The following is a 23,406-nucleotide window of genomic DNA, read 5'->3' on the forward strand; positions in this document are numbered from 1 at the left end:
ACTGAAGTGCCTTTTGACAAAATCTTGCGGCCCTGCAGGCTATCTGCAGTTGGTAACTGTTCAGCGCTAGCATAACGGCCGGGCGGCATGATCTCATTTGAGAAAATCAGAATACGTGGAGTAAATAATAACGTCTCAGGTTTGTCAAAGCCGGACAAATGCACAGTATGTGTATCATAGTTTCATCCATTTGCCCACATAGTCTACAAACAGGTGTCGGCCATGTTTGTTTCCATGCCGGTGTCTGATCTTTTAATATGGAGGTTCCCAGTCGTAATTTTAGAAGTATTTTTTGGGCTACTGGGGATATATGATTAACTAAATATGGTTGCGGCTCCAATTTCCCCTACGTGGCCAGCACAGTCCAACCGTGCTTTTTCTTCGCTGTAGCAGCTTTGTCTAGTGCCCATGATCTTTGCTTTACTGCCGAATTAGTCTCTTTTTTAAAGGCCGTAAATGATTGATTTGTATTCCATGCCTTTTCCAACTTAAGATTTGAGACGGCGCTCTCCCATGCTGTTTTCCATGAGTTTTTTTACTTTTTCTGGTTGTTTATCTCAGACCAACAGAGGCCCATGAGCGTGTTCTCTTCAGCAGATCTTAGTTTCCAACATGTTTTTAATATGGCTGCTTGTCTGCTTTGATGCTGGTTTAGTAAACCAAATTCCAAGCGGATCTGTGGTTGGGAAACAAACCTTGGAATCTGAAAAATGTATTTGAACAGCTCTGATTGTTGCGTGTTCAAAAAGTTAGCGTCATTTCCCTTGTACAGTTCCGACCCATATGTAAGAGATGGAAGAAATTTTGCAGCTATTACCGTCAACAAATGCGAGTTAGATGGACAATTCAGTTTCGTTTTTAATAGGTTTAGTGCATAGCGTAGTTTGCTTGCCTGAGCCTTTCTGTATGACTGATGATCTTTCAGCGACCACCTGGCATCGACTACTACTCCCAAGTATTTGTAAGTGGAGGTCTGCTCTATTGTGTTGCCTGCAATGTGCCAATTAAAGGATTTTCTCCCTGGCCGCGAGGCAAAACAGACTATCTTGTTTTTTTTGTAATTGATTTGCAGACCTTGTTCACTGATGTAATCGTTGAGCTTCGTGATGGCACGTTGTAGACCCAGCGGGGTCTGACTGCATACTACGATGTCGTCTGCATACTGTATGCTCCTGATTTTGTAATTGGCTAACTTTGGAGGATCACTTTCTATTTCCGCAATGCTCTTGTCCTGATCCGCTGTAAAAATGTTGAAAAGAGTTGGTGCTAAAACGCAGCCCTGCTTGAGGCCAACATAGGTGGGGATTTTTTCTGTCGTTCTATCGCCATTGGCTAGTTTTATTCTAACCCAGGTGTACGAGTATAGGTTTATAATGGCCCGCAACAGGTTTGATGGTATTCCCCAATTGGCCATCTTTCGCCATAATGCCTCCCTCGGGACTGTGTCAAACGCTGCTTTGAGGTCTACAAAGCACGTGTACAGCTTGGCTGATTTTTCCCTTCCTTTTTCCACCATAAGATTGAGCGCCAGCAGGTTGCATGATGTATTGGTACCAGGCCTGACACCTGTCTGCGTGTTCGGCAGAATCTTGTTCGCACAGACCCAATCTTCCAGGTCCCTCAGAAGATTTGAGGCATAGATTTTAGCCTCGACATCTATAAGTGCGATGAGGCGGTAATTGCCTGGATCTGAACTTGTACCGGCCTTGAAGATAGGATGTAAGATGCTGCCTCTCCATGACTCAGGTATACTTCCGTTTTGAAATACATTGTTATAGAGTGGGGTGAGATATTCTGCCCAAAACTGTTGGTCTTGTTTGAACAGGCCATTCGGTAGGCCGTTTGGGCCTGGGGCGCCTTTGGACCTCAAGTTTTTGAGTACTATTACTACCTGAGATGGCGTTATCCAATTTCCATCAGGTTGTGTCTCTGCTTCTTGGTTAATTATTAGTTGCGTTGTCTGCTGGTTCGGGCGTCGTGCTGGAGTGTTGTTACATTGAGCTTGCTCTATATGCCGTATCCAGTCTCCCTCCAGAATGTTGGCATTGAAGACCTGTTCCGCTCCATTTGCCACTTTATTTATTTCAGCCCAAAATTTCCCGTTGTTGTTTGATTTGCTGGCTACTAGTAGTGTTTTTAACAAAGAGGAGGGAGAAAAAGTGATCAATTAGATCAACAGACACAATTTACCAACCCGGAAGGGTGGAAGGTCCAGTAACAGCTTGTGTCCGTATCTAGTAATGGGCAAACAAAGAGGGGGCTGCTGAACTGTTCCTATGGAGGGATAGACGAGTTTTAACTGGCGTGACCAATGGTGTTCGTGTGACACCCTGGGGCATCCATTATGTCGGATGGATTTGCCTCACACACCCAGAAGGGTGTCATGCTTCATCATCGGCGTATGCTCCTCGTCGGGGAGGCGGTGCAATCCCCGACGGGCTCACCTCAAAGAGGGGCGCTTTGGCGGAGATCTTTTTATCCGACAGCCTTTTGATGAAGTGGGGGTGTGTGGGCGGGATGGTATAGTGATGTGCTAAGGAGGTTAAAATGTAGCAAGGGGTACCGGAATTCACTTTATTCTGGGGGTCCCCTGGCTGCAGTTAAAAGGTGGGACTAGCTCGCTAGGTGTCAACAGGTCAATGCTTGTGATCCTAGAGGAGACTAGAAGTGAAGGTGGTCGACATGTTTCTCGCACTGTGTCTAGTTACACGCGATTCATCAGGACCTTTAATAAAAGTGAAGTAGTGTTTGCCAGATATCTGTTTGGTATTTTGATTTTTCTAACCATACTTCTTTTTTGTAGTTTTGTCTTAAACTGTAAATTTGTTTACCAATATCTTTGCCCTTTGTCTTGGCTGTTGCATGTAGCTTTCTGATTTCTTGGTTTACGGACCTTTTCTTACGCACTATTGGTCCTAGGGACACCTGGGGTGGTTTTCCGGTCTTCCCTTTGGTGATATGGATTTGGTTAGCGAATCTCTCCATTATTTTTATGATCAAACTTTCCCAGTTGTCCCGGGGGGCAGATGCATCTTCACCGATCGTTTCTGAGTGTGCAGTTTTGACATACGTCATTATCTCTTTGATGTTATTGCCATTCCATACTAGTCTCTTGAGATTATAGAGACTAGGAGGTTCAATCAGGGCTTTGCATGGAGTGGCCCTTTTGTGTTGGACTCTAAATTCAATGGCTTGCAGGCTGTGGTCACTCTCCAGTTTGGGGATGATTTTGTAACTCACAATAGTTTGCAAGGTCTCTAAGTCCAAAATAGTATAGTCCAATACTGATTGAGCCTGTTTGGCTATTCTAGTTGGGGCCGCTGGTTGATCTTGTGGAAACCGGCTGTTCAAAGCAACCATTCCAACCTCAGAGAGCATTAGGGCACACTGTTGACCGTACTTATCCTTTTTTCGGTGATTTGTGATGATGCTTGGGATGGCTCTGCCCTTCCATTTGTTTTGAGTCATGGTTTGGGCCTGGTCCTTTTCAAGCAAGAACATGTTCAGGTCACCTGACACAACCAGCCCGGCCTGCGGATAGATGGATTGCATTAATTTGATATTGGCTTTGAGGGTCCGGATCTTCTCCACTTTGTTCTTGGAGTCTGGGTGTAGATATATATTACAGATTATCATTGACAAGGGGTTTTGCACCTTCTGTGTGCCTTTGCCGAGATCTATCTTTAAATCGAGTTTGATGCACTGAATCCAATCTTGTCCTGTGTCAATTGTAAGGAAAGTCCAGATAATACCAGTGTTGAGGTAGATGGATAGGCCTCCGGCAGCCCTTCCCGAAGGGCCTCTTTTGATGGCTTGCAGTTGGATTTCCCTAAAACCATCTATGGGCTGGGAAGCCGTTAGCCAGGTTTCTTGGAGTAGAATAATGTCAAAGTCTTTTAAAAATGACATTAATTCTACGTCGTTAGCTTTGCCCCCCAGACCGTTGATATTCCACGAGCAGGCTTTCAGAATCGGTTTTCACGCTTCCACCTTCCTTGTCTCTAGTGTGTTTCGTGTTGGGGCTAGGATTGTCCGGCCTTCTTTGGGCCCCCCTGACTGACCTTGATGTATGATGCGGAGATTGGCCCATCCCCCCTTGATTGTGTCTGTGCCACCGACGGCCCCCCTGAGCAAACCGCCTTCTGGCATTGGTCTTTCTCCCGCCGATATTGATAACGGGCCTGGATATCTTTCTGGCGGCACTGGCCTTATTTCAATTCCCCAGTTGGCGAACTCTTCTCTATGTTGCCAAACTTCTTTGGCTATTTAAGGGTCATTCCATGTAGCCACTGTCATTTCTTTCCCGTTTGTATTAGGAATTATTTTGAATTCGATGCTTTCAATGTGATTTGTATTCACATGTTTTAGCGTCTCGAACAAATTGATGAGTTTTAATATGGCACTCCGATTTAAGATATCATGTTTCCCCCTCGAGTTATAATGCGGTATTATTTCATGCATAATTGAGCCCGCCGGATAGATTGAATCTTGCATCTCATGGTGATTTGAAAGGCAAATTTGATTGTTGGATTTTACTGGTCTTGCTCTAGTTCCCTGCTTTCGGTCGATTGACTGAATTTCCGGCGTAATTTCAAAGACCTCCTGCTGTGGACTTGGGCCCACCGGGACCTGTAAAATGTGACTCTGTTGTTGCTCGATTATTGAAAGATTGTTTTTAAAAGCCGGCTCAGTGTCAAAAGCCACCTGCTGGGATCTTAGGGCCATCGGGGCTTGTAGAGTAAGTCTCTGTTGTTGCTCGGTTGTTGGGGGGTAGACTTTAGGTGCCTTTGCCAATTTCGGAAAGTAGTGTGAAATGTTTTTCTGTTCTTTGTGCAGCTTCTGCTGGGAAGGGCCTACCACTGGTTGCCTGGCTGTTTGAGCTTTTGTTGAATTAGGAAAGCTTTGGTTCTATATTTCGGTTGTTGATTTGACTTAATGGGGCGGAATCACTAGGGAAGAAGCCTGCACACAGACCACTTGTTCTTCCTGTTCCACGTTGAATGATTCCTTGCGGCTCGACCCTTGCGATATTGTTCCTATAATTAAATTTGGCGTGATGGTGCTTGTAGCATCTTTTTTCCCCTGGAGCTTATTGTGTCTCGCTTTCCTTAGTCTCTTGCGTTCACGCTTTGTCAATGGAATGATTTGTTTTATTTGCCCGTTGCATGTTGTCCCCGGGTCTTCTCTAGACTGGTTTTCCGGCTCGGCCATAGGTCTGCTGGGTTGATGCCCATTTGATTGCAATGGCCCGGGGTCTTCATTTCCTAAATAAACTGGGGCCGGAATACCTATTTGATGGTGTGTAATGGCTACATTGGTTGTTATCTGTGTGGCCGAGAAACCGGGTGGAGGACTGCCTTCCGTTTTGTCCGCCCTCTTATCCTCCCTATGTGGCGTGGAGTAACTAATTGAGCTTGACGGGCTTACGGGCGGGCTTCCAGTCCTAACAATTTTAGAAGAATTATGGGCATCGTTTGATTTACTTTGTACCTCTGCCAGGTTGTCAGTTAGAATGGCCAGTGAAACTTTAAGCTGATTCATGGTTTCAGAGCACTGACATTCGTGGTACGTTGTGCGCGGGTCTTTCTGTACCCGTTCAATGAAAGAGTTCAGATCGAGAATCATTTTATCTATGCCCACGACATGCGACGCTAAGATTTGCAAGATGTCAATCTGTGACTCCAACTTTTCCATCATTTTTATAAATGGTGGCCACAACGGTGCGTACGCTGGTAGGCTGTTCTCTGCTGAATATTTTAGGTCTTGGGGACTACTCCAAGCTTTGTCCCTTAACTTAGCCCTTACTGAACCCAGAGCTCGTGGGTCTCTAAGGTCTGGTGACTCTCGTAGGTCACCTTCTGACCCCTTGTCCGGAATAAATGTGTGGTTGTCCGATCTGTTCCTTAGGTCGAAACCCTTTAGTGAAATTGTTGGGGAAATATTGAAGTGGAGCGGGAATAGCCCAGACGGGCGATTTGAATTTTTACTATTGGTCATATGATTAGTAGTTGTGGGGAGAGGACTGGTCGGGTAGTAACCCTCCTGCGGGTCCACGCATGTGGAGAGTTTTGGGATAACGTTGAGCTTTGTTTGCGCATCTGTACTTGGCGGACCCTCCATTGACTGTGTTGGGGTGTTGGGTGTCTTTCTTTCACTTAGGGACTGATCCTCATTATCGGCTTCTGTAATGGCCTTAGCAAATGGGTCCAATAGGACCTTATCTTCTGTTCTTGGAACTGGTCGTATGTCACCCCCGTGGTCGTGGTCATAGCCCCCCAGGCCAAAGTATGAACCTAGGCTTAGAGAGCGCCGTGTCACTGGAGCGGTAAGAGTCATTTGTGCATTTGATGTTTCCATTGTGCCCTCGATGCGCTCATCACTTGGCACTATGTCAAGGTTAGTGTCGCCCACTTCCTCTCTGGTGTTTATTTGGGCCTTCACTATAAATTGATTCATCGTTTTATTTGGGGTTTTTTGGGAAATATCCCACGGGTGCTGTTTGGTCTCATGAAGGTTGTTACTCTGAGTGCTATTTTGAGGCAACAGGGTTTTAGTTAAAGAAGTCACCGACTGGGACTTTCTTTTAATGCTAATATCGGTTTTTGACTTCTGCTCCTGCAACACTGATGGGGCAGATGGTGTAGCTAAAGTAAAAAAATCTGTGATCTTGGTATTTATGAGGCCTACGGTCTTCTGTGGTGTTTTGGTATTGAGGACGCTGGCAATGGAGTCGGGCACCTCTGGGGTGACCTCTGTTGAGTCCTCGTCAGATGAGTCGTTAAGTTCCTCACTCATTCTCTGACATGATGTTTGTTTGCTTTTACATTTGCTTTTGCTTTTGCTTGATTTAGCTATTGGGTCTGTTCTAAGTGTCCCTGATCTCATGGTGGGAATCAAAGTGTGGCTCTTTAGGCGAACCTGCCCTCTACTCCTTTCGGCCTTTCAGACTTCCAGTTGCGTGACCGTGGCAATGGTCCCGGCTAGGGTTTTGACTGGCGCAGTTTGTTGTCGCTCGCTGTGGAGCTGCGACAGACCCACTCATGCCTGGTGTTTAAAAATGTCTGATCCTTATGGCGATACGCCCGTACCCAACATCCAGCACCCAACGCCCGGCACCCTGCACCCGGCTCACTAATTGCTTGCCGCCTCTCACCTTGTCAACTGGAGGGCTGTGGTGCACTGTGGGGGGCTGGAGAAACCACAGGATGCAGGCCACTTAGTTGCTCAGTTGCTCAGTTGCACATTTCCAGAAGGCTGCTGCTGCTCTAGAGCTGTTAAAGATAGTCTGGAAGCTGTTTTGAGTGTAGGGTAATTTTGCTGTTGATAGATTAGGTAGATAGGGTGTTAGCTGCTGGCACACCACGACCCCCCTCTCTCTGCAGCTCTCTGCCGCTCTGTCACGCTCCGCCACGCTCGCCTTTCCAGAGCCTGCTCGCTTTTCCCGACACCTTGCCTTGACAGCTGCTGCCTCCGTTCTCTGTGCCGGATATTTTTGCGGGGGCCGCCCGGGCCTCCCAGGCCCGCAGAGCAGAACAGAACACGGCGGAACACAGCCAATCTGCTCGCTCCGGTCCATACGACCCACCTGGCCCCAATGACGACGGTGAGTGAGGGGCCATGAGGGGCAGGTGAAGAGCCCGATCCTGGCGAGGGAAAGGACCACAGCAGGCCGTCCGATCAGTGAACAGCCACAGCCACTCGCTATCTGCAGGCAGGTGGGTCGAGATAAGGCAATAGCGAGGCAAATAGCTGCGGTCTGGAGCCTGTTTCCGTGTCCCACTCACCTCGGCGTTTCTAGCGTTTCTGGCGTTTGCTGGCAGTTACAGCTCTCTTGCTCCCTCTAGTGTCTGCACTCAAACAAAAGAGCCTAGCAGTTAATTTAGTCTCCTTTTGGTGGGAGGTAATTTGTAGAGGAGCCAGCCTCCTTCCCCCATTTTGATAGTAGGAAACCTGAAACAGGTTTCACTTCTGTCAACACAATCAACCCCTATTTGTAACAACTTGGCATAAACAAAGATATAGGAGGTACATAGCACTTTTGAGAGGGCTTAAACATAAATAACCAACCCCCAATCCCCTTAGCAAATGTACAACTGTAACATGAGGGCACATGAATTCAAACTAAATTTCATTGCCTCAGCTTTTGTACAGTAATCCTCAGACTAAAAGCATTAGTGCTGTATAAATATTAAAGCTATCTGTTAATCAAAGTTCACATATACCATTATATAGTTTTCTGTAATTTGAGTACATAAAGTGCTTTCTTTTGCCAAAAAAAGTAAAACTTCTACTTCTCTCCCCTGTCGTCTTTTAAAAAGTTTCAGAGGTCAAAATGTCAAAGCAAACTTTGCTCTGGGAGCCATGCTAGGCTTCTAAATATAGAACTGACATTTAACCCTTCCCAGCTGTCCTATTCTGTAGGCAAGGGTTTCCATAGCTTGCCCAATTCAAAGTCATCCTAGAGACAGAAAGCTGTAATACAGACCCATTCCCTTGTTTGTCAGTTTAGAGTTAAAAGAATAACTTCTGCTGGTTTTTTATACATATTTTCAATTATAAGCAGTGTGCAGTAGACTTATCTAACAATATAGATGTCCTCTGTTTGTGTTATACCTAAATGTATGCATTTACTGAAGCCTAAGGCAGTTTAAAAGCTGCTCTGAATGGCAGAATTTGTTTTCAAATTAGTGAATTTTGCCCAATTTCGACTTTGACATTTGGGGCACTTAAAAATGAATATCCGATATTTTTTTTGCATAATAGTCATCTTCAGAATGTTCTCTACACATTTCAGAGATGGGACATTAGAAATATCTCATGTATACCCTTATAAAAAAGAGTTTTTTACGCCTGCGCAGAGTGAAATTTCACATGCAAGTTTCCTCATTATGCGGTACAACACAACTTAAATTTAATTTTAATGCTAGGAGGTCACAGTATGAGCATTAAGCTGTATAAATAATAAAAAAACAAATTTAAAAGCACTTATTTTTTAATAATTTTTGTCATATCATTTTTTTTTAATAAAACCAATCCTTTTGATAATTCCACATATGAAAAGCAAGCTGCATCCCTTGCCTACCATATTTAGACATATTCATTCATAAGCACAGAAGCCTAACTTGAAACATGAAACGTTTTGCTACACTTTTTAAAAGGACAATCATTATTTAACATCAGAACCAAGAATGTGCTTATATAAAAAGGCATTAAGAAAGGATATCCTTACTTTAAATGTTTTCTTGTTATGCAAAATAATGAACCTGATTTTTGTAACTTTTTAAAACAGCAGTGTGAAATGCAGGGTTTTACACCATGTTTGCACTGACAAAATCCTAGCTGAATCAGCATTCCTTTCTCTCCTCTGCCTACAGTCAAAACAATAGCTGCTGCTTAATGACAGTTGACACAGCTGTTGGGAAGCTTTTTGTAGTGTTGAAATGTAAGCACGGTGACAGTCTATTTAAAATGGAGGCATTTCAAGTTCTATAATGTGTGTTTAGTTCAGCTTCATCCAATTTACTCAGTTGATGTGTTTGCCTGCTTATATCTAACACAATGTATCTAAGAAAAATGCTGTAACATTGTATAATTGTTTATTTATTGTAAAACACATAATTTCGTTTTTGAGGCCTATTTTATTCCTATTCAATTTGAATTCTAATTTCATCTTTTAAGCATTGTGGCCATTTGTACATGTGCATAATTGCTTACTCTATCAATTTAATAGTAGCATGTCGTTTTTTAGCATATCATATGGTTCATTTATGGATTTTTATTTAATTTTTATTTAATATTAATTAAATGACATTTTGCATAACAGATTGATGACAGCAAAAAAACCACAAACAAACACATTGAGCTCATTCCAGACATATAAAGAAGGGGTCATACACTCAGAACACACAATACAGTGCGTTTAAGGCTAGCAATTCTTTCACAAAGAGTGCAATCGCTATTTACTCACAGAAGGACCACTAATGTGAAACCACAAACCACATGGACATTTAAACACACGATTAACCCACAGATCAACACTTAGGACAGAAACAAAGGGCAGCCCACATACTGTACTTAAACCAAACCATTTGTAAATACTAGTTGTAAGTCATATTTACAAGAAGAGCTTCTCAATAGTATTCCAAAAGACTGCAAAAACAGCCCAACAGACTGTTTTATTTTCAAGAAGCCAAAATACACTCAATTCACTAGCTTTGGCTGGCAGAACACCAAAACATCGCTCTGCATATCTCCATTTTAAAAGTGCGCAGAAAAGGATCCTTGTTTGATTTATGTCTCCTAGACTCATCTTCCTTGGCCACTCTCGCTACCCGCATCAAATCGGGATCTCCAGATGACTGTTGCCCCCCCTCTATACTCCGGGACATCTGCCACTCTTTACCCGACTGCATTCTCCCTCTGCTAAACTCTTCTCTCTACTCTGGTATGGTGCCGGGCTCCTTTAAGGAGGCGGTGTTGGTGCCCCTCCTGAAGAAGCCGGGGGCTGACCCCGCTGCCCCGGCTAACTACCGCCCTATCTCCCTCTTACCTTTCTTCTCAAAAATCCTGGAAGCCCACGTCACCACCTGTCTCTCACAGTTCATTGAGAGCTCCAACTTTCTCGAGGTCAATCAGGCGGGCTTCAGACCCGGCCACTCTACGGAGACAGTGATCTTGGCCGTGCTGGATGCCCTGAGAGACGGTGTTGACAAGGGGGCCCCCCAGGCCCTGGTACTACTAGACCTGTCAGCCGCCTTCGACACGGTGGATCATAACATCCTTCTCCGCCGTGTCGAGCAGGCTGGCATTCAGGGCCTGGCGTTGGCCTGGGTCAGATCCTTCCTGACTGGCAGGTCTCAGACCCTCAGTCTGGGCGCCTTCAGGGCTCCTAGAGAGCACTCGCTCTGTGGGGTCCCCCAGGGTTCTTCTTTGTCCCCTCTTCTCTTTAACCTCTATCTTCGCCCCCTTCTCTTTTCTTTGAGGCAGTGGGACGTTACCGTATTTAATTACGCGGACGACCTGCAACTCATTTTTTCTCTCAACTCCCCCTCTGCTATCCCCAACTTTCAGGCAGTCATGTCCCACATTCTCCAGTGGATGGGCCACAACCAGTTAAAGTTGAACCCCGGTAAGACGGAGCTCCTCCTTCCCGGTAGGAGCGCCACCTTCTGGGGGCCTCAATTCTGGCCGGCGGAATTGGGCCCTTCTCCCACCCCGGTAGCTTCGGTGAAGAGTCTGGGGGTCACCATTGATTCCGCCTTATGCCTAGGGCCGCAGGTGGGGACCGTGGTCTCGTCCTGTATCTACCAACTGCGCAGGATCAGGAAAGTGGCATATCTTCTTACACCTGATGCCCTCCTGCAGGTTATCATGGCCCTCGTCCTCTCCCGCCTAGATTTTTCCAATGCGATCTACCATGGTCTGCCTAAAACATCGTTGGCTAGACTGCAAGTGGTCCAAAATCAGGCGGCGAGATTGGCCTTAGGGATTCCGAAGTGGCAATCCGCCAGGCCCCTCCTTGTCAAACTCCACTGGCTCCCTGTCATCTCTAGGGCAGCCTTCAAGATCGGCTGCCTTACCTTTAAGTCATTAGCTGGCCCCTGCCCTGCCTTTGTGAAATCCCTCATCAGACCCTACTGTCCATCCCGCAACTTGAGATCCTCTCACCTCCACTTCTTGACTGTCCCCTCTTACAAGCTCTGCAGATCTGGAGGCCGGAGATTTGCCTACCTGGCCCCCAAGCTCTGGAACTCTTTCCCTCTCTCTCTTAAAACTTCTAATTCTTTGACTCTTTTTCGTAAATCTTTAAAAACTTGGCTCTTCCCCCAATCTGGTTAGTCTTTCTGTCCCCCCTCACTTCTGACCAGCGCCAGGAAACCCATGGCGTCAGTGCGCTTTATAAGCACCCCTTACGATACGATACGATACGATGTCCATATTGGAATTCAATGGGGATACAGAAACACCAAGGAAGAAATGTGGGGCATATTATCAAGTAAGGGCGTTACATTATCGCCGCTTTTATCGGCAGGATAACATCTAACATGGGCTTCGATTGGAATTCATAGAGCATATTATCAAGCCCATTATAGCCGCTTTATCAGCAGTTTCCTGCCGATAAAAGCGGCGATAATGTAACGCCCTTACTTGATAATATGCCCCATATTTTTATACCTACACCTATTTAGGTATTCCCTCTAGGGGAGTCGGCTAATTCACTTCACATCTCATTATGGTACCTCCAAAAAGCAACACATTCTTCGAAGTGTGCTTGAAACAGGCATGCCAAAAATATTGCAACATATGCAAATATTATAACCAAAGTAGCACTTAAGGTACTCTTGTACTGTGTGCCGTTCAAATCAATTCAACACATTGAAAATTCTCCTCATTACCTGCCTACACATATTGCAATTCATATATTAACCCCATGCAAATCCAAGTTGGCCAACACAGATTCCAAAGCGACAGTAAGCCTTGCTAAATTACCTTATCAATCCCAGGCATCAAACCAACAGCAAGTGTTGCATCAAAACAACCCTTACCAATCACTTGGTGTCCAAATTCTAACTGCCAAGTTCTGAATGACCTAACAAACTTTTTTAGAATACTCACGCCAAAAGGGTTCTCAATCAGGAGTGGTACGCATCATGTGGAGGATACACAAGAGGAGCAGGTGCATTCTACTAGCTAGGCCTTTCTGAGCATGTGCAAGGCTCTGAAGAGGGAAACAGCACATGGCGAGCACATGGCTACCTAAAATGGCTGCCAAATACAAAATGGCTTTCAGCTCATGCTAACAAATCCCTGCAATCTTTAACAGAGGGTAAGGGTGGATAAAGAGATGGATGAGTGAAAAGATGAATGGATAGGTTTGGAGATGGATTGAGGGATGGTTAGGTTTAGAAATGAAGGGTGACTAGACAGAATGGTGAAAAACTGAATGATTGATGAAAGACAATAGAATGTAAAGGTTAAATGGAGGACATCAGCAGGTGATTGGTAGGATGAAAGGATGAATGGATAGATTGATGGAAGAGATAAGAGATATATTCTGGGGAGGGTCATGATGAGTTGCTTGATTTGCTAGGTGACATAAGAGCTTTGGTGCGACATAGGGGTATTTTCAGTTTCTTCCTGCTAACGTGCTCAAAATATAAGGGGCCAGATGTAGGTCGCCAATTACCGGTCGGTAACGGCCGATTTCGGCCGTTACCGACCGGTAATTGGTTTTCGAGATGTAGGGGCCAATATTTTACAGATTCATTAAATTTACCGAAACGGTAAATTTACCGAATCTGTAAAATACCGAATCGGTAATTTTACCGATTCGGTAAAACCCAGATGTAGGTAGCACTGTTGACAGTGCTACAGGCCTTCAGAATTCGGTATTTTACCACCCAATCCAATTGGGTGGTAAAATACCGAATACAGGTGTGCATGCACATCTGTGCATGCACACCTTTGCCATGTGGCACACAGACATGCCTTAGGGCATGTCTGTGTGCCACATGGCACACATGCCTGTATTTGGGGTGCTAGAGGGTGTCAAAGTGACACCCCCTGCACCCTTGCTGTAATCGGTATTTACCGAATCTGTAAATACCGATTCGGTAATGCCCATTGATTCCTATGGGCTTCAATGCCCATAGGAATCAATGGGCATTACCGATTCGGTATTTACAGAATCGGTAAATACCGAATCTTAACGATTCGGTATTTACCGATTCAGAAATATCTACATCTCCCCCCCTCTATTTTACCACTTCTTAAATACCGAATCGGTATGATTTGGTATTTAAGAAGTGGTAAAATAAAATTACCTACATCTGGCCCATAGTATTGTGCCAAACAGTAATTAACAGTATGACTTTAAGAAGGTGCAACTATTGCAAAGAAAGGACATGTTAACGTATTATTGCATTTCTCTTTCATATTGTGTAATGATGTAACCTGCTTTGTTTATCTAAACACATTTCTTATGTGTCTTTATATGTTCTGCAACTAATATAGAAGTTGTTAAGTATCATCATGTCTTGCCCTTAGCCCCACTCCGTCCCTACACCTCTAGCTCATTTTAATGAGAACCTGCACTTATTTTTTCCTATTTAAAGCACTGCTTGTGACAAATTGGTAATTTTAAGCTTCCTCATATGAAATTGTCATTAGCTGGCTCCCTATGAGTTTCGACTTTTATGATGCTATTAACATCAGGTGACATGAATTTATTCGCTGAATCGAGAGTAGCCACCGATTTGCAAGATTTCCAAAGATCCTGAAGAAGAGTTGGGAATTCAGAAGGCAGTTGCACTGTCATGGTTTCTTGAGCTCTACTGCAGATTTTGCTGGGAAGATTTGCCATTGGACGAGGAAGAGCTATCTTTCTGATGTTGCTGATCACAAATTTGAACATAATTTATTCTTTTATTTGCCAATGGAATTGACGGAATTTTAGATGGCCATGGCAGTGACTCTTATTGCTGTAAGTGCTGCATCAGTGGTAAACCATTTTCAAGTGAGAGATCTGGTCACCTTGTTGGCTGTTATCCTGCAAGCTAGTGGTGAGCACTTGTCCCTCCCTAATAATGATCTCTTCTTCGAAACCCTGCACCAACCTTTGTCTTATTTGCTCTGTTTAATACTTTACAATAGTTCTTTGAAACATTAGATGCTTTATGGTAAATTGTGCATTTGGGTTTGTCACAAGCCTCGTTTTTGATCTGGTAGGTCTGGAAGATTTCTTTATTCCGTCTGTTCATTGACCACTTATTGGCACATGATTTTGCAGTTGATTATGTTAGATATTTTGTATACTGAGAGAAGTAAACTTCGATAACTTTGATGGCTTAAATATTACCAATGTTGAATTGTGCTGCGACTTTCCTCTCAGCCTTCTGGTTGATGATGAGGACAGAGTCCATCCCTTAACACATTTTGGAGATGCAGAAAATGGTGTTGTGAGTTATTAAAACTCTCTGAGTAAGGCAGGGGCCGGCTTCGTACATACCACATGTATGGCAGTCATACTGGCCCCTGATTATGCCATGGAGAGGGGGGCAGGCCGCGCACAATGGTGACGCGGCAAGCGCACATCCCTAGTGATTGGTTTGCCGGTTCGTGCCCCGGAAGTGATAGTAATAGTGAACTAACTTGTTAAGGCCAGGCAGATAGTGGCTCAGTTGGACAGGGCAGCTGGCGGTAACCCAGGGAAAGGGCAGGGAACTCCAACTCCTGGTACTCCAGGACGTGGGGCAGCCCCCCTGGGGCCAGCAAAGAATTGCCAGCAGTCAGCACAGGCATGGACACAGCAAAGGAGAAGCCAGTAGAGCCGGCAGGGCTAGCCGCACCATTTAAGCAGCAGACATTGCCAGTGTAAGGTGTGGGGGAAGCGCGCATCCCCAGGGAAAAGCTGGCAAGACATGTGACGCAGGAAATAAAAGAAAAGATTTGGAAAGGGAATTATGTCAATATGTTCTCTTTACTGCTTGATAAAAATGAAAGGAAGGAGGCCATGAAAAAGAAAGATTGGATGCTCTTGAGGGAATGGGTAAGTGAGTGGCAGAAATATAGCATTGAGAAATCTTTGATTAATTGGGTGAGGGTCTTCTCAGTTTACATGGCAGTTATGGTAGAACGGGTCCCAAGCTTGGCAGCAGTAATGGCATGCTACCAGAGCAGGATCACTGGGGGCATATGGTGGGGTAGGATGGAAGGAATATGATCAATAATTTGGAAGTGTGAAGGCTTCTGATACTGCCCTCACTTGGGACCAAATTGTCATGATTTTGTGGTTAGACAACTTGGGGCGCGGGGGCAATACAGTGCAAAGAGCCAGTCCTTTCAGTGCTTTTGGTCACTTCCCCCCTCTAGCTCCAGCAGTGGGGGAGGGAAAAAAAGGGGCATGTTATGATTTCAACAGGCCTACAAGCACTAGGCCTGCAGGCATGTATAAGTTCAAGCATTCATGCTCTTTCTGTGGCAATACATCCCACCCAGAATCCAAGTGTTTTAAGAAATCAAAGGATAGGGGGGGAAAGAAGCAGGAGTGATGGTATTTCGCTTACTAAAGCCCGATCTCCCATAATGACACGTGCCTTGAATGCCAGGTTGTTACTAGAAGGTTTCAAAGATGGTTTTAGCATTCCCGCCCCAGATTATGTGAGGGCACCTGAATGCAAGAACCATCTCTCAGTGAGGGACAATCCAGGGGTGGCAGCAGCAAAAATAGAGAAAGAGCTGCGCTTGGCCAGATTTGCAGGCCCATTTTGCATCGTCCCAGTAAAATGTTTTGTCTGTTCTCCTCTTGGGGTGGTTCCTAAACAAGAATCTGGGGAATTTAGGTTGATTCATAACCTTTCTGCACCTAGGATTCAATCCCTGAATGATGCCATTGATAATAAGATGTGCACCGTCAGGTACTCATCCTTTGATCAGGCTGTGAAGATGCTCAGGGGTTTGGACCCTGGCGCGATGCTGGCAAAGTCTGACATCGAATCAGCTTTCTGCTTGTTGAATCTCCACTCTTCAGATTTTCATCTTCTGGGGTTCCAATTCCAGGGAAAGTACTACATGGATAAATGCATGCCTATGGGTTGCTCGGTCTCCTTTTTGAAGTGACTGGGCATCAGTATGTGTTACATTACCTCGATGACTTCCTTTTCCTGAGAACACCAGGCTCCCAGGAGTGTGGGTGAGCTCTGTGGGAATTCTGCATCCTCATGCAGGTTTTTGGGCTACCACTGGCACAAGGGAAGACGGTTGGGCCATCCAGTTTGATTGAATTCTTAGGGATAGAGTTGGACTCGTCCCAAGGTTGCACATGGCTGCCCAAAAAAGAGATCACAAAGTTCAGGTCAGCTTTGCGGCATTGCTTGGAAAAAGAGAAGGTCACGTTGCATCAGTTGCAGTTGACAATGGGTCATTTAAACTTTGCTTTGCGGGTCATCCCTATGGCAAGACCATTCTCACAATCCATCTCACAAGCCATGTCAGGTCTCAAAGGAAACCACCATTACACCAGGCTGTCCGGCGAGGTCAAGCACGATATGTGGATTTAGATGGCATTCCTGCATGACTTCAATGGCACAGTACTATGACCCGGTCCGCAGAGTTAGGTTTATTGACTGATGCTGCAGGTAGTGAGGGTTTTGGAGCTATACTGGGTACTGAGTGGGTAGCACAGCACTGGCCGGCATAGTGGGTACAAAATGGATTAACAGACAACAGAGGGTACTTAGAACTGTTCCCCATCTTTGTATCATTGACGGTGTAGCCAGAGCACCTGAGAAATATATCAGTGGTTTTCTGGTCAGACAACATGACAGTGGTAGAATGCATCAATCAGCAGGCAGCAAGGTGTAAGAAGATCCTACGTTTGTTGAAGGAAATAATTCTGTTAATGCATGAAACTGAATATGCAATTCATGGCTAACCATGTCCCGGAGGTGTTAAATCATGCTGCTGATGCACTCTCTCGCTATAAGATGCAGGTATTCAGGGCACATCTCCCAGCAGCGGCAGAGAACCCGACGCCTTTCCCAGAATGGCTTTGGCAGCTTGGTGCCCCCAACTACCGGACCTCATGGCAGCTAGCCTAGCACAATGAACCAGAAGGGCATACGAAAGGGCGTTTTGGGCTTACTGTAACTTTTTTGGGAAAGAGTGGGGGAAGAGGTGGCATGACACATAGGCATTTCTCTATTACCTGGGGGCTTTGAAAGATGAACGGCACTCAGTGGCAGCAGCAAGGCGACATGTAGCACCTATCTTTTTCTTCGCTCAAGCAAGGGGCAGGAGGGACCCTACTAATACTTTCACAGTCAGGAAATCTTTGAAGGGGTGGCAGCACCTCCAAGGTTCGCTGCCGGATCCAAGGTGGCCAATAGGTGTAAATACCTTGTCCTCGATACTGGGGATTCTGGGCCAGGTTTGCAACACCAAGCCAGAGGTTGTCTTGTTCAGCGCTACTTTTTCACTGCCATTTTACGGCACTTTTAGGATTGGGGAACTGCTGTCAAAGAACAGGATGAGCAAGGTGGACTACAGTTTAGCCATGTCAGGATCCAAAGCGACTCCCTGTTCAGAATAATCCAGAGAACTAAGACCGATCAGGAGGCCCGCGGGGAATGGGTGGTGGTGCGCCGGGCACAGGGTAACCTTTGCTGCCCTATTGCCAACTTAGAGGCCTTTCTGGCGTGCAGGCCCAAGGGTGCAGGGGGGATGTTGTTAATTCATGCTGATGTTACCCCGATCACAAGATTTCAATTGAAAAGGGTCATAGATATGGCAGTGCAGAAGGCAGGATTGGACCCCAGCAGCTTTGTCACACAGTCATTCAGGATAGGAGCTGCCAAGAGTTGGCGGCAAGGGGTTTCACTAAGAGTGAAGTGCAGAGGATTGGCAGAAGGTCCTCTAATTGCTATAAGCCCTATGTGCTGCTACATATGCTATAAGACTGCACAGACGGTTTTGTTGATGCTGCGGTTTTTTTCTGTTCATTTTAAAGATTCTCAATCCTGTCACGCAGGAGGAAAACTGTCTGGTCTACGCAGGGAACAGATGCACGCCTGGGACCAGGGAGCACACAGTGTGTGGGTAGTTGGTCATTCATATGTGAGACGTTTACGAGAATTAGTTTTTTCAGGAAATTAGGAAAGGAGAGCAAGGCAGGCTGGTTTTAGGGTATCCTTTCATGGGCAAGGTGGACTGCGCTTTAACAGTTTCAGGGGCCTAATGTTGGATCTGCTGGACAGGGAAAGGGCTCGCCCCTGGGTAGACGGTGTCTGGTTGAAACACTGATCACTGAAATGGGTTGGTTGGCACAGCTATGTCCGGTGTCCATCCTGGCTTGGTCACATATGATCCCGCGGGGGAGAGTCTGTGAGGGCATTGAACCACTCTGTGAAAAGGATCAATAACAAAATGGATAGTTTATTTCTAACCCTGGGCGGCCAATTAGACTCCGCTTGCGAAGTTTGCGTAGTTTGTGCTAATTCGCGCTACGCAAATTGCACGTAGCACTGTGCAGAATTGCATAGCGTACCGTAGTTGGCATTTTTTGCTCGCAGTCCTCAACATCAAGTTGGCGCCGGCAAGTGAGCAAAATTACATCCCGGCGAGACTTTTTCCTCCTCCGCGATCAGCAACATCAAGTTGGCGATCCCAAACGAGGAAAATAAACCTCCCGGCGAGATTCTCAACACGGTGAGGTCAGGTTTCTCATTCCGAGTGGTCGCTTATGCTCGCGACCGCTCGCGATGAGAATCTACCAGTCCTCATTGAGAAAGCTGCCGCTCGAGTTATAATCTATTTGAGCGGCAGAAAACGACAGCTCGCACTGTGCGAGATGCTGTTTTCAATGATTGCACAGTGCGGACAAGCATCCGGAACTGTGCAATCATCGGGAACAGCGCAGTTCACGTAGCGCTACGCGTATCTCGCGTACTGCGAAGTGTACTCCGTGTAGCTACATGTAGCACAACTACACGAACTACACCCAGGGTTAGTTATTTTGGGCTCCACGTTTACAGACAATCGCCCATGGGTGCATCAGAGGGGAGCCGTGCTTCTTAAAAGACGGTGTCCACTTGTCCAAATTGTGTAAGGGCATTCTGGTTTGGTTAGTTGGGTCAAGAGACAGGGCAAGACCTTTTTGTTGAGTGATGGGGTGGCCTGATAGTTGGGCAACTACGCAGGTCTGTGGCGGTAAGGTCATGATTGGTGAGCTTAAATTTAAGGTCCTTAGAGGGCGGCGTAATTCATTAATGGGGTCGCCCAAGGTGGAGGGACAAGTTTTCTCTCAGGGAACTCCAGGGGCAGTTACAGCCGGTTGGCTGGAATGGTGCGGGGAGTGGGGAACTACACTTTCCAGTAGGCTGGTTGGCCACCCCGCACGCACACAAGGGCGCAAGTAAACTGCGCAAGGGCCCCTTGCACACTCCGGTTGAAGTGCAGGCGTAGTTTGATCAGGATTTGGCACCAGTCATTGAGCTTGCCGTAGGCTCAAATAGGGATAAGCAAAAAGATAACGCTATTTGATAATTGAATGCTTAGATTCGGATATGAATGTCTATGTATTAGAAAGAGGTTAAGGTCAGCAAACAGGACATATGTACCTATCAATGTAATCAATTTAATGCACTGGACTTTCTTCATATTGTGTACATAATGTATATAAAAAAATGGATTATTAATTTGTAATAAATACGGCCCGGGGTGTAACGACCCCTAATCCAAAAATCCTGTGTGCTAAATGATTTGCCGGCTTAGGGGTAAATGGGAGGCGGGCAACTTGGGCACCAGAAAGGGGCCAGTCATAGGGGTTGTAAGTCAAAGGAAGAAGGGGTCTCGGCCGTACCTGGTCATGGAGACACAATCAGTCGAATCCACAGGAGAGGCCTGGAGGCTTCCAGTACAGAAGCTGTATAATGAATGAGGCACTCATGCACAAATCTACAACAATATTCATGGTTTTAGGGAAGGAGTCATAATATGTAATTCATATGTGCACTATTGCCATTGTAAGGGCTTTGTTATCATTCAGTAAGACATATTTGATTTGTGGTTTAGTAAGCGGATTTCGATAGATAACATCCACCCACAATTAGAACCCTAAAATATCTATAGCATGAGGTAGTACTTCTTTGGAAAACTCGTTTCATTATTAACTCTCATTAATTTTGAATTTTGACACATGCTGATATGATCATGATGCAAGGAATTAATTTATGAGTGTTAAATGTATTTTTTGATAATGTATTCTCTGCTAAGATGTTTTGCATTTCTCTTTTCTTTAAGGGTTCATGACACAGTTGGTGCAGTTGCTATTGACCAGGAAGGTAATGTGGCCTGTGCAACCTCCACAGGTGGAATCACAAACAAGATGGTTGGACGTGTTGGAGACAGCCCGATCATAGGTAGTAAAAGCTCCCTAGAAAAGCGAAGGCTCAGGCTACACAAAAATGGTTATGGAAAGAATGAGATATGCATTGAAACACTGACATCTCTAAATTTACTTATGCCTTTTCCCTACTTAGTCCTCCGTAGAATAAAAAACAGGCAAAAAGGATGACCTTTTTATTTTAACCCATATTACTGATTCAAATAGTTGAGACTAACATTTTGAGATTGCACTTGTATTTCTTAAATGTTAGAAATATTTCTAGGATTTGTAGCAAAAATGTCAGTTAAAGGGGCCTAATGTTCGACATTTATCAGAAGTATCACAAATGGTGGGTAGAATCACGTTCTGAAGTAAGGCCAGCATTTAATATCAGCCTTCTTATTCTAGCAAATGCCAACCTGGTGCAGAATATTAGGCCATAATATGCATTTTTACCAACATGTAAAAAGTGGGTCTTTTTGAATCTGACGCTTTGTGTTCACATCCCTGACCGGCCATATCTCTCATATATCTACTCCTGACATAGTAGTCTACATCAGTCAGTCTTCTACAAAGAGAAATATTTTGGGCCTCCTTTTGTATCTCTGTATTTGTATTTACTAGAAAGATGATTTGTAGAAATCCGACATTTACGATAGAAGACTGTTACAACTGCAACAAAAATGTTTAAGTGAAGTTTTGTGAATAAAATACATCGTGTTTACGTATTTGCTGATTTTGTCCCAGATTATATGAATTTGAAGGCAATAAAATTAAGACTTGTATTTAAATGTAGAGAATCTTTCATTTTAAAATTTGCCTACCATGTGCAGAATTTCTTCTTATGGAAATAGTTTCAGCAGAACCTTTATCAACATAAGGCAACCATGGAGCGCTGAGTGAGGCATTCTGAACACAATACACAACAGGCAACCTTATGGCCGGTAGAAGCCAGAACTCCAACATTGCAATATTGTCCTTCACAGCTGTTGCTGTGAATAAAGGCCTTAGCGAGCCCAAGTAGATTTCTATGCCTTCGGGCTCAGTGAGGCCTTTGTTTTATTTGTGAGAAAATTCTGACCTCTAGTGATGGAAAGTTCTAATAGCCTTACATCCCTCCGTAGTTGGGCTATACCGGCATTAAAGGCCCACTCCCTTGTTAAAGGCCTTCGGCCTTGGCTTGGGCCTATAATGCCTGAGCAGGGCTTTAATGGCCAGTATACCCCACTACGGCAGGCTATAATGCTATAAAAGAACAAACAAATAGTAACATTTCAAAATGTAACTTCTAAAACACAATGGCATGGAGCGTAGTTCCATTCAGAACTGGTTAAGAATACAGAAGTTATGTGAGGCTTTTATAGGCTACAGTACATGTTGAACAAAGATACGCAGCCAATGAGCACTATTGGCCCAGCGAAAGGGTTGGGGGTTTCCAGGCATTTATCCAATCATTAATCAACATTACATTTTTAGCTACATATGTATATTGACTTATGAAATCAGCTAATGAAGAATAGCAACAGCTGGTCACTTAGCTTTTTCATTTCTCAAGGCTTTGAGGTCATAGCAAAAGTACTGTGAGTTTGGTTACAGACCTGCAGACCCTTGTGTCACAAAATGGAACCTGAAACAAGATGGATTCCACAGTGGTGGCAGCTTCCGGCCTTAAAAAATGGCCTTTTCACCACCAGGCAACTACCTGGTGGCCTCTATGGCACAGCTTTAAAGCAAACAGCAGTCTCAAATCACACCCATTGCTGGAATTGCTGGAAAGTGGTGTATTAGTAGTAATAAGTAGAGACTTGCCACTAGTATTAAGGCCATAAACACAATAAAAGGTTCCGTCAAGATCTCAATAAAATGATTCCCTTGCTCAACCCTTGGTCATTGACAACCAGCAGGCAGGCTTAACTTAGAAGACAAGTGTTGTAAGCATTTGAAAACAACAATACAATAAATAATTAAGACAGAGCACATAATAAACATCCATCACCGATTTATGGAAATAGGTTGTAATTTTATGAACAAATAAACACCAAAATGACAAAAATCCAATGTAGGGAAGCAGAGATATGAACTATTAAAGATTAAAAGTAAAACTAGCGCTCAGGTGTAAATAGCGGTCAAAGAGTTAAAAATGGTCATAGGACAAAGTTAAGATTTCTTGACACTTACTTTCAGAAGTGTTTCTAAGTGCAGGAAAGTGGTGCACAGCACCAGCAAATGTTTCAGATGCTCTGGTTTGCCTCTTGGGGTCTCGGACGACACCTCCCACACTTCACCTGTTCAACATATGCAGCTTTTTTCAAAAGTGGCTCTCATCTTCTCCAAACTTCTGGAACTTCTTCTTAAAGTTTCTCCTGTCGGTTGAAAGTGTCCAAACCCCAATCCAAGGGTCTGGAAGCTATGAGATGGTCCTTGAGATGTTCTGACTACAGTTCTGACAATGCACCTGCCAAATCCTTAACATTCCACTGGATGCAGTCTGGGATAGGGACTTCTTGGTCGAGATGATGCGGATG

General features: G+C 44.8%; 1 protein-coding gene across 1 annotated transcript in view; it reads left to right on the plus strand.

Moving 5' to 3' along the window:
* The window catches only part of LOC144761432 (isoaspartyl peptidase/L-asparaginase-like), a 1,220,143-nt gene that overhangs the window by 961,555 nt on the left and 235,182 nt on the right, over positions 1-23,406 (plus strand). The window contains exon 5 of the mRNA XM_078646809.1: positions 20,797-20,915. Coding sequence (XP_078502935.1) covers positions 20,797-20,915 — 119 coding nt within the window. The remainder of the gene's footprint in view (positions 1-20,796; positions 20,916-23,406) is intronic.

The sequence above is a fragment of the Lissotriton helveticus genome, chromosome 6 (assembly GCF_964261635.1).
Source record: "Lissotriton helveticus chromosome 6, aLisHel1.1, whole genome shotgun sequence".
Classification (NCBI taxonomy): Eukaryota; Metazoa; Chordata; class Amphibia; order Caudata; family Salamandridae; genus Lissotriton; species Lissotriton helveticus.